The following is a 12464-nucleotide window of genomic DNA, read 5'->3' as shown; positions in this document are numbered from 1 at the left end:
GACGGCTCTTGCCGCCAAGCTGGGGAGAGCTGGGTCAAGCCTTAAAGTCCAAAGATATGGGTATAATAAGATTGGCCCGTGCCAACTATAGGCTTAAGCAACACACAGCTAAAAGGGATTGGGAAGAGGGCAGGTGGCAGGATCTTAAAGTGGTGTGTAATGCAAAGAATCCCAAACTTTTTTGGGAAATTTTTAAATGGGACAGGGGAGGGCATCGTGAGAGCCCCCATAATAATGTTGACCTAAATTCATGGGTTGACTATTTTAAGCCCCAATAAGCCAGCAGTGTTATTGGTATTAGTGGAGGAGCTTTTGTTTATACTTTTTATAAGGAGCCTGTCTTCACTGTGGGAGAAGTGGATAGGGCGTTGGACCAAGTCACCGAGGGACGTGCTACCGGCATGGATTGTGTCCCCGCAGATCTATTTTTAAATAATAGAGGGCGTTGGCGGTTTTATATTTTGTATGTGGCAAACGCCATAGCCCAAGGGATGGAAGTCCCTAAATCATGGAAAGGGGCAGAAATAGTGCCGGTGTATAAAAAGGGGGATAAGTCGCTTGCAGACAATTATAGGCCAATAAGTTTGATTGACTGCATACAAAAAATCATGGGACGGCTGGTTTTGGGTAGAATCCAGTACTGGATGGATAATGATAATATTTTGAGTCACCTCCAGGCTGGTTTCCGCCCAAAAACAAGTACCATAGACCAGGTTTTCCGGTTTATTATGTTATATTGGCGTACCGTGGTCCTGGAAAAAGGTACTTTGTATGCCGTCTTTGTTGATTTAAAGGTGGCTTTTGACCTGGTCCCACGCAACACACTATGGAAAGTCCTTGCGGGGTTGGGGATGGCACCTGAACTGCTGAGCTTGATCGTCCGCCTACATGAGGGTACGTTCGCTTGGGTTCGGTGGGGTCACCAGGGGAGGTTACGGAACCCTTTCCGGTGGAGCGGGGAGTGAGGCAAGGTTGCGTCATGGCGCCGACCTTGTTCTCGCTCTTCGTGAATGGGGTTGCGGATTTCCTCTCCCTGGTCCTGACTGATGCCCCTGCGATGTCTGGTGAGCGGGTCCCGATCCTCATGTTTGCGGACGATACCCTCATCATTTCAAAGACACCTAGTGGGCTCCAGCAAGCGCTGAAGCGCTTTGAAGATTTTTGTCTGGATAGGGGCTTAGAAATAAACATGGCAAAAACCAAGTTTATGGTCCTTACTGGCCGTAAAACTTATGGGACTGCCAGGCCTTTCAGAGGGAGGATACATATGAATGGTTCCCCGCTGGAGCGGGTAGATGCTTTCACCTACTTGGGGGTTACCCTTCAGAGAGATCTGGGGTGGTCTAGCCAATTAGATATTGTGGTGCTAAAACACCGCCAGCAGGCAGGCATTCTTCTGGAAAAATTTACCTGTTCAACAATAAAGCCCATTAGCCCATTATTAGAAGTATACAGGATGAAGGTGTTAAGTTCGGCCCTTTATGGAGCTGAACTTTGGGGATTTGAAGATCTAAGAAAGCTGACGCTAGCAGAAAACGAATTTCTGCGAAAAGTTACTAGCGTTCCCATAAGTACCCCGTTAATACCACTATTGTGGGACCTTGGAAGAAAGGCGGTGCAGGATCTTGCCTTTCTGCGGCCATTACTTTACTGGCGCCGCTTATGGACCACAGAAGAATTACAGCACTATGCTCAGGGCCTGAGGGAGATAATGGCTAAGGATTCCTGCCAAAAAATACACCGGCTGAACGTCATTCGGTCTTTACTTTTCAAATTGGGAATGAGGGAACTATGGGAAGACCCGGAAAACGCCGCATTCCCCTCCCAATTTTTTTTAAAAGAAAAGTATTGGGAGATGGTGATCACAAAAGAGAGGACAGAGGGTCTCTCCTTGCACTTAACAGGTTGTTTCATGGAAGTTAAGGCCCATCCGAAACTGGAATTATATTGGGATATTATTAGGAAACAGCAGGATCGCAAGCTCTACTTTCAGCTTAGAGTAGGCGCCCTTCCAGTAAGGTCTTTCACAGCAAAATGGGCAGGTGAAAATGGTAATGACAGATGTCCTAAGTGTGGGGAGGAACAAGAGTCATTAAGTCATTTTCTCTTCTTCTGTCCCCTGTATCGGGCCCCTAGATTGATGTGGATCAAGCCCATATGTAAATTGCTTGGGATACATAGGCATGGAGAGGCTCTAAGAATCCTATGTACAGACCCGACGCCTATAATTGCTGTTGCTGTGGCTAAGTTTTTGAAATGGGCTTGGGTAATCCGCATAAAACAAATAGCGGCAGACATGTGAAGATTAAGCTGTCTACACCCGTTAATATTAGGGGTTGCTTTTATGAGCTTTTGTGCAATACTCCTCTGGAACAAATGTATATTGATGAGATTGATTTTATGATCTTTGAAATAATGTAAGATTTTATTCGGCAATAGTCTATTATAGTTTAATACCTTTTTAATATTTATTGTATACATTTTAATGGATTTTTTAAACTAATAACTGTGTATTTTATGTATACTTTTATGACTTAATTGTCGAATAAAGTTTATGAAACGAAAGTAACAGTAATTAAATCAAGTTATCACTCTTTGATAACAGCTCTCCTCACTTTTTTCAAAAGGTAGGCAATCCATCTTTTTTCCAAGGTTATGGCACCTAACATTGAGATATAAAAATGGAACAGCTGTTAATGTCAGGTGCATATCATAAATTGATTTACCCTTAAACTGATGTATGCCTTCTTTTATTACCAGCAACAACAGATTTAAAAAAGTGTTTGTTTTGGCTAGAAAAAACCTCAAACATTCAACCACGGTCAGTAGGGGAGTACCTGCCGGGGTGGTGACGTGGGGAGGGGGAGGGGCAGGGTGAGCGTTAGTAATGTATGAATAATGGAGGTTTGCAGGTAAGTAAACATTTAAATAAATCAAACGAATTTCGTTGCACGTGCAGTGCACACAACCAAATTCGTTTGATTTATTTAAATGTTTACTTACCTGCAAACCTCCATTATCCATACATTACTAACCCCCACCCTGCCCCTCCCCCTCCCCACGTCACCGCCCCGGCAGGTACTCCCCTACCGACCGCGGCTGCAAACATTCAAGTTAGTAGTGGTTTTCATCGGATTGGACTGATTTGGATTGGACTGGGTTGGACAGGGTTGTGTTGGGTTGAAGTGGGGTGAGGTGGAATGTGGTGAGATATTTTAGGATGTGACAGAAGTTTTTGAACGGTATCAAATTGCGAAAGGCAGAAATTGTGTCAAATCACAGATGGTCTTCAAATAGAAACTTTGCCACAGAATAAAAAAGGCATTTTTCCTCTTAAGTGAGTTTATTGAGTTATCATATGCGGCTTAAAGCATACATGAAAAATCACTATGCTGTTTCTGTTTTCAGAATTTGGGGTGCCAGTATTTTGTTCCAGTCAAGATTGGCGCGAGTGACTGGTAGCTGCCTTCTGAGTTCTTTTAAGGTTTGGTCTGATAGAATCTTGAACTCCTCCATCAGGGCTGTCTGGAACTCTCTGTCAGCACTCTCCACGAGCTCTGTAAAATCCTTTGATGCTTCGATTTCGTTATTGAGAAATAGGGTTTCTTCTACACTCTTGGCGGCAGTGAGGTGGATATTGCCATTTTCGTAGTAGTGAACCTGCACCATGATGTTCCCCATTGCCTTGGTAACAGGTGGAGTCAGGTCAAACATCCACTCCGACTTCCACAGTCCATTCCAGAAAGATGAAGGATTAAACTGGTGGCCTTCTATGCATGCCACAAAAATGTTCTTGCCACGCCCAGGTTTCCGGTACACACTGCAATTTCCAGCACTGAAATTCCTCTTCACATACTCACTCAGACTTTCATTGAAAGCCATTCTCCATAATTCGTCTTCATTCATCTCTATGGGATAAAGCTGAGGATCTTTTATTTCACCAGTCAGATGACAGTAGTGGAAAGCCACCTTCTGATCGGGGTCAAAGAATCGGCTGTTTCCCAGGTCGTTGTGGCGAGAGAGGAGCACTTCCAAGCCATCTTTGACCATGGGAGTGAAGTAGTCCTTGTTGTGCAGTGCCCAGGCCTCAGCTGCCTGCTCGTGCATTATCTTGTCATCCTTAACCAGGAAGCGAATATCATTGAAGACGTTGATGAATTCTCCCGGCGGTGCCTGCCTCACAAGATTGTTTATCAGAGTTTCTTTCATATTTTGGGGGAAATTATGTTCTTTATTCATCGTGAATGTTCTCCTCTGGCTCAAAGGAAACTCAACCTGAAATGAGTGCACAAATAGTAAATACATAATTTCAAATTAATGAACATCATATTATAGAGCCTTGTTCTTATGTTATCTTCCTAACATGCCAACAAACTTGTGATTTCACATTTTAATATTCATACAGTTTACTCATTGAGAAGACTTGTCACATTTTTCGCAAGCAGCATTAGAAATGCCAAGGCAGGTACAGAGGTCAGTTCGTTTCTTTTTTGTGTGGATTGGGAGCACACGCTTGATAAAAGCAGGAGAGAAAAAAAATAATAGATTCTGTTTGTCCATTCTTCCGAGTGTTTAGAGAAACATGAAACATTCAGTTCTGTTTTTTCAACTCATTCTAATTCAATTTTCGAGTGCGTGAAGTGAAACAGCAGGGCTGGTAAGAAGAGGAATTATCAGCAGTTCAACTGTCCTTGAAAGCACATTCATGCACAGAGTACTTCATGAACGCCCCTGCATAATAATAGACAGAATACCCTTGACTTGAAATAGGGCTTTCTCTAACTGTAAGTAGATTTAGCAGCCTGGAGAATTTTTGTGTTGTGTTGCGTCATGAGTATGTTTGCACGGTCCAAACAGCTCCTGCTTTTGTGCCAGAATACCCTCTCAGGTGAATTGTGCGCTATACAAATACATATAAAATAACACATAGTGAAGAGCACCAACAGATATTGTCACTCTGAATTCGAATGTCCTCCAGTCTCACTATATTTTGAATGTCAAATTAAGGATTGACAAATGTTGAGCAGCGCTCGTGTCTTTCTTGCGATTATTGTATAGCAACATATGTTCCCTAATTGTCGGGTCTCTGATGTGTTTCACATAGAAAACACTGTCTGGGCATTTTGTACATCTCTTAACGCCAAATGCGTTGCAGCGTGTGCAATTTAATTAATTTTATGTATTTATTTCTTTACCTAACTCCGATCGGCCATATGCCTGAGGCTACTACCCCCTACCCAGCCCCTCCCCCGCCCCGCCGACCAAACGCAGAGCAAATCGCTGCATGGTGTTACTCTGCCCCAGGGAGGGGTTCCATGGAAGCGTGGGTGTTCCAATGCAAAACCCATGGATCTTGATGCATTCATAGATGTATCATTATTGGTAGAACTGCAAATGCGTCAAAACTGCTACACCTCCCCAGGTGAGCTGTAACAAAGATAAATATTTTATATTTTGCTTCTCTCTATGTGTGCTGCATTCTACAGCGCGCATAGAAAGAGGAAAAAGCCTCAGGGGATTGTTTTTGTGCAATGAAGGTTACCCTTCCTGCACAAATCAATCCTGGTAATAACACAAACACCCTTGCACCATGGTGCAAGAGTGTCTGCGTTGGCGCTAGGCAGCACATTGGGCACTAACGCTGAGAAAAGTAAGGAATGTGCCATACAATGTTAAGTACGGCAAATTCCTGTCCTTTCCCTATCATGGAGCTCAGCACAGCAAGGTGACTTGCTGCGCTGTGTGATATAATGATAAATATGTCCCTAAGATAGTTCATCTTTCAGGGCAATTCCATTGATGGAATTAGTTTCTTGAACAGGACATCCAGCTGGGAATGTTAACTATGTACATAATGGATGGTCACTACCTGCTGCATGAAAACCACTGTGCTCTTTTTAGGGCTATCGCCTGCGTTGCAGTGCTCGTGCAGCGAGAGCCCTTTTGTATAGGGTTCTGAAAGCTGCTCACAGGCTCGTCTGTGTTTGAGCAGGGTTTCACCGCCCGCCATTGGCTTAAGCGTGGTTTTTTTTTTTAAAGGCACGCAATTGGGCAAAGGCAAGCGCATGTCCCACCTTTGCAAAGCTTATTCCCGTCTGTATCTAGGACGTGCATCAGTGCACAGCACAGATGACAGGCTGCCTCCCCCCGCTTCTCTGTGGTGCGCGCGCACCACTGGTTTCCATTCCCGCGTTTGGCTCCTATGTGGTGCGCGCGCACAACAGGTTTCAATTCCCTGCTTGTTTTGTTCTGCATGGAGGGAATAGAATTGAAAGATCTCTAATATACTAATTAAGCCGTTCGTAAACTTCAAGTCATCCGCCTTTGAGTCCAATGCCAGGTTACATTAGTAGAAACAAAGTCCCGGAGCAACATCTCCTGACCATGGGAGCACTCCTCTGCCATTCAAGCCGCAGGTAACCTTTAAATCCCTTTGTCTTCCCCACCCAAATGAACCAACAGACGAGCATTGGCAACATTTCTGAATTTCCCTTTCCTTTACTCATCGTGTCAATGTTATTGTTCTATGCTAACACCCAATGTCAAGGGACACTATTAATATAGTTGCACCATTGACAATGGTACCTTTTATTTTCTGAAGCAGTCCCCTGACTGGTCCTGCCGAAAAAGTGAGTATGTTAGCATGAAAGCAAGCCTATGAACTCTTGGGTAATGGCGATGCTTCTTATGAGAGATGGAAGTTTACAGGGTTGTCTGAGTTAATGCACTGCTTGTAATCCTGTTGGTCGCTACCTTGTGGACTGCTTTTGTAAATTGGATGGCACACTCAGTGGACAGTCTTGTATGCAGTAGCATGTTTACCACGTTCAGTGTTTCATGTTTACCACGTTTCAGTGTTTCACAAGGGTGTGTGACTTCAAGTTATATGGTAACACCTAACAATTGGTTCAGGTGAACAATTAATAACATGAACAAAATTCACAAAGAAAAGAAGAAGAAGCCTAAATACACATGAATTAATTTACACGAGCAATAAGAATTTATTATGCATATATTTTTATATAAAAAGTTATTTCGTTTTTTTTAAAACACATTCCAATAAACAAATACGCTCAAGAAAAATGTTGGCAGAACAAAAAAACAATTCACATGCCAAACAAGTGGCTAACTAACAAACATTGTGTATACAAAGGAACAAACAAAAACAAAATAATGTGTCCTTCTCAAATTAGGGCCACAAAAGGCGTCGACGGCGTTAATGAAATGGGACTCAAACAGAAATCAGCTTTCAAGACCTTGAGTTAGCAGAGCAAAAATTAATTGACCGGCGTCTTAGTGCTGCCTTTAGATATCCTCAGAGCGATGGAATCAACAGGTGGCATACTTCATTGTGCTCACCAACGTGTCCAATTAAATTGGTTAAACTCCAAATTCCACGATTGCTCCACACAATCGCTAACTCAACGTCTTGAAAGCTGATTTCTGTTTGAGTTCCATTTCATTAATGATTGGATGACTTTTTATCAAGCTACTTTACGCTCAAGTTACTTTCTGTCCTGATGATGACCACATAGTGACCCAGCGGTCGAAACGCCGTCGATGCCTTTTGTGGCCCTAATTTGAGAAGGACACATTATTTTGTTTTTGTTTGTTCCTTTGTATACACAATGTTTGTTAGTTAGCCACTTGTTTGGCATGTGAATTGTTTTTTTGTTCTGTCAACATTTTTCTTGAGCGTATTTGTTTCTTAGAATGTGTTTTAAAAAAAACGAAATAACTTTTTATATAAAAATATATGCATAATAAATTCTTATTGCTCATGTAAATTCATTCATGTGTATTTAAGCTTCCTCTTCTTTTCTTTTATGAATTTTGGTCATGTTATTAATTGTTCACCTGAACCACTTGTTAGGTGTTATGATTAGATGTCCCTGGTTCAGGGGTGTTGGGCAGTCCCTGTAGTTTATAAATGATTCAAGTTATATGGGGCCCGTGTGCCTACTACTGTATGAAGGTTTTGGTTGACATTGGTTATTTTTTGAATTAGCAAAAGTGAGAGCTCTTGATCTGAGAGGCATTTGTTTTGTGTGACCATTTGATTTTGTCACATTAAAAAAACAAACGGTCACAATTAATTAGTCCTTTTCTTCAAAACATGATGATTCTCTAGCTACGCGGTACGCAATTGTTTTCTCTGCATTTTTTTTGCAACAGCTAGTTTGTTTGAATTGTATTATTGGCAGCACGCATCCTTGCGCATTTTGGATCAGGGATACCTCTCACTTTTAATTACTTCAATATTAATTTGTTAGGCCAACAACAAGCAATGCAGCACCAAGAGAGTATTAGTTAAATAAAATGCATCTTTAAAACATCAAAGATGTGCCAGGCAGAGAATTGATTATTTTACACGGGTAATAAAAGCACAGTGGTAGAGACGACAGCCCTTCCATACAGACCATATCTTAACACAACTCATGATGAACAAGCATGTGCAATGCAATAGGTCTCGCAATTACGAGAATTTAAGCCATTAGCATTGTAAATAACTATGCCTTTTAATTATTTTTAAAAAATCCAAAACATATATAAAAGACATGGTCATTTACAATCCCAATAGCTCAAACTCGCTTTTAATGCATGTAAGGCATCACAGCTCAGCATGGCAAAACATTTTTTTTAGATGGGATGCAAAATAAGGCCCCTAGAGGAGACCCATTTGCCTTCATAAGAAATTTTAATAAAGAATCTTAGAATGTTAAATGAACACTATATATATGAAATAAATATTCCTTACCTCATAGAGATGAATATTTTCCATTTATACAGAGCATATAGCGAAAAAACAGGAAGAGAGGAGGGTGAGCCCAAATATATAGGTTGGTGAACAGGAAGAGATTAGTATAGGGCTATATATATTGGCACAAGCTCAAATTAAGATTTACTAGTAGTGATATCTGTACCCTATTAACAGAGAGTACATATTGTGAGGACTGAGCTGAGGAAGATGAACAAGAAGTGTAATGCTTATCCCTCTCTCTACCTTGCCCAATTGCCAAGGGCAAATTATTAATTTGTGTTGTGGACCTAGATGTCTGCCAACAAAAGATAGGCGGAGGGGGTTGTTACTGTGACCTCCTCTGGTCCTCCTTGTCCTACAGCTTTGGTGGGTACTGGAACAGCTTCTAGCTTCTGTTATTTTGGGGAACAAATGTGCTCACACTTTGAGCAAGGGTGCAGGGCTAGCAAACACCTGCTAACCTTAGACACAGCAGGAGTGTGGGAACTTTTCCCCACACTTTGTGAATGCAGGGGAACTATGGTAGCCATCACACCTGACAACAGCCACACTTTTTGAGCTTTTGTATTTTTTGATACCACAATATCACCCTTATTCTGAGGGTTGTAAAGGGACGGTACAGTCAGAAATATTTCCCTCCCACACTGGGCAATGCAGGAAGGTTAATAATTCCCTCTCCCTCTTCAGCGTGGCAGCAGGGAGGAGGCTTAATTTACCATTTCCTGGCAACTTTAAAGATGGAAGCAAGCAATTCCCCATAGCGTTTGAGCAAGAGCAGCCACATTAGCTACATTCCTCCTTTACCCGGATTTGCAAGGCTAGAGAGGGTTTTGTTTTTCCCGTCATACCTTCTCGCCCTACCCCCCCCCCCCCCCCCCCCCCCACCCCTGACAAATCATGTTTATTTGGAAACTCATTCCAGTCCTGGACAGACCAGTAAGAGTCGGAGGTAGCACACAATTTAGTTAATTCGAGCCTGTGCTCCGCATGCGCTGCTCTGCAAGGCATCCTGTATTCAGGTAAGGAGTTGAAGCTCTGCTCATTCTCTGCCCATATTTTTCATTGGCTTGTGTCATAGTCCGCTGTAAACAGTGGCTGTTCATTGGTCAATAGGCTTAGTAGTCCCTCCTTAGTACCGCCTTGTCTCATTTTGTAACCTCCCATGTTGACACCCCCTGTTACGTGTGTTGTTACTCTGTAGGCTTTAATTGCAGCCTCTGAACACTATTTTCTCAAATAGCTTTGTCCTGGATGCTGTTGCAGGCAGGACACGCTCTCTCCTAATGCTTTTTAAAACATTTTATAGCATGGGCACCACACACATTTGTAATACAATAGGGCTTGTTAATGGCAATGACTAATATCTGTTTTAGAAACAACACATAAATAAAAGGCATTGTCATTTACAATGCCATTAGCTCAAACTCTTGTAAATACGAGCTCTATTGCATTGCAAATTCTTGTTCTTTGTATTCTGTTACCTAGTTGCAGCTATTTAAATTATTCTGTTAGCACTATTTGCAAATACATACCTTTGTTGGTTGGCCCATATCTGCTCCATCCATTTTATGTGTGGATACTTCATACTTTCACTTTGTAGTTACCTAGGTTAGTCTTTGTGTTAGCAGGGCATCAATGGCCAAATTTGTCTGTCTTTGTATGATGATGGGGGTGCTTAAAAATGTTATTTCTTTCGGGAAGCACGTGATATCATGAAGCTGATAGATGGAAATCCATTTGTTGTTTGAGACATTCCATAAGACCCTGTTTTTAGCAGTCTAAATTGGCGTAATGCTAGGCCACCTTGTTCCCACTTCTTTTAAGAAAAATTCTAGTAATCTATAAATCAACAAGACACTTGTGAAATGGCCCATTGCCAATAAGAAAACTACATTGGTCATCAATTTTAAACACACATTATACCTGCAAGCTTACTTGTGAACTAGGGCCCTCGATAATATGAAGTAGTATTAGGATAAAGAGTTAAAATACTATAAAAAGTTTAAAATCCAAACTTGAAACATTTGCACATATTACGATCATCTCAATGTAACTGTAGCGTCTAAATTAAAAGGTGATCACCTCACTCTAGGTCATTGACATTGTCTCCATTTCTAGACTTTCACCTAGTAATCATTGATTTCAGGTCTTAGTCTAATTATTTGGATAGAAGAAAAAGAAAACTTAGGTTGTCACTCAAGAGTCTTCCAGTAGAAACATTGTCCATAATTACTCGGAGGAAACTGGTTATCCTGTTCATTTGTTTAGGATTTCTGCATGAAAAGCCACAGGTAAGCCGGGCAAGAATCTAGCAATGGTTGAGCATGGCTCGTTCCCTTTTGCTGCTAATTTGAATCGCAGAGTTTATATTCCAGTCGCAGTGCATCCTGAACTGAAAAGAAGAATCATTACCATATGAAAAGGAACTTGTCATAGATGGGCTGGCCCTGATTTGGCAGTGGGAATGCTGCAATGGTACAGAGGAGCCAATGGGCTTCAGCTCGTGATGAGTACCACATGCATTCATGGAGAGCTGTTTTAGGCATGCGTTCGTTCCCTGGCAGGCCTTAAACATCAACAACTTCCAATGCAATGCTCCAGAGGCAGTATTAACTGTAATATCTGAAGAAGCACAATTCCTCATGCATGAAGTTGAGAATCCACAGAAACGTCAACCCAGGTAGGAAAAGAATTACTACATGACTATTGCTCTGGTCAGCCATGCTAGCACCATGAACATTACAGTCCCTGCTTCTCTTCTGAATCCCAAGAACCCTCCTGCATCCTTAACATTGGTTCTTGAATGCCAAGGCCCTCTACTGCAGTCTCCACCTTCCTTCTGCATTTCTCGAACTAGACATCCACCTCTTTGAAGTCCCTTCCTACTCCCACTGAACTTTCATATCCAAATATAAAACTTTATAGAGCACTTAAGCCTCAGGTGGTGTTAAGGTGGTTAGTGCATTTAGTATGTCGGTTCTCCAGGCTTATTTTCGGCAACTCAGCAAGACTCTTGCCCTACCTGCTGCTGTCTCTCGGGGGCCAAGGACGGCGCCCTCATTTCACCCACACTTGCTCCTGCTTCCGCATTGCTCCCGGTCCTGTCGCTTGGTGGAAGGGCGGATGGGTGGAAGGACTACAACACTCAGCAGCCTTCCCCCGTGCCCACTGACGCCATCACACGCAAGCGCCAGGAGGTGCTTAAAGCCACTTACAGCCTCCCGCAGCGCGGGTTCTCCAGGCTTACTTTCGGCAACTCAGCAAGACTCTTGTCCTACCTGCTGCTGTCTCTCAGGGGCCAAGGACGACGCCCTCTTTCGCCCACACTCGCTCCTGCTGCCGCATTGCTCCCGGTCCTGTCGCTTGGTGGAAGGGCGGAAGGGTGTAAGGACTACAACTCCCAGCAGCCTTCCCCAGCGCCCACTGACACCATCACACGCAAGCGCCAGGAGGCGCCTAAATTCACCTACAGCCTCCCGCAGCGCGGGTTCTCCAGGCTTACTTTCGGCAACTCAGCAAGACTCTTGCCCTACCTGCTGCTGTCTCTCGGGGGCCAAGGACGGCGCCCTCATTTCGCCCACACTTGCTCCTGCTGCCGCATTGCTCCTGGTCCTGTCGCTTGGTGGAAGGGTGGACGGGTGGAATGACTACAACTCCCAGCAGCCTTCCCCCGCACTCACTGACGCCATCACACGGAAGCGCC

The 12464-nt window shown here is 43.0% G+C and overlaps 1 protein-coding gene across 7 annotated transcripts in view; it reads right to left on the bottom strand.

Moving 5' to 3' along the window:
• The window catches only part of LOC144825246 (F-actin-capping protein subunit alpha-1-like), a 523698-nt gene that overhangs the window by 132239 nt on the left and 378995 nt on the right, over window positions 1-12464 (bottom strand). For 5 of the 7 annotated variants that reach the window (XM_078684085.1, XM_078684086.1, XM_078684088.1 and 2 more), the window contains one exon: window positions 3347-4275. The exons of the other annotated variants lie outside the window; for them this stretch is intronic. In XM_078684085.1, coding sequence (XP_078540211.1) covers window positions 3388-4275 — 888 coding nt within the window. In that variant the 3' untranslated portion in view covers window positions 3347-3387. Of the gene's footprint in view, window positions 1-3346; window positions 4276-12464 lie in introns of those variants that run through there. 7 annotated transcript variants of the gene reach the window in all.

The sequence above is a fragment of the Lissotriton helveticus genome, chromosome 3_1 (genome assembly GCF_964261635.1).
Source record: "Lissotriton helveticus chromosome 3_1, aLisHel1.1, whole genome shotgun sequence".
Taxonomy (NCBI): Eukaryota; Metazoa; Chordata; class Amphibia; order Caudata; family Salamandridae; genus Lissotriton; species Lissotriton helveticus.
This window is presented reverse-complemented; position numbering and strand designations above follow the sequence as displayed.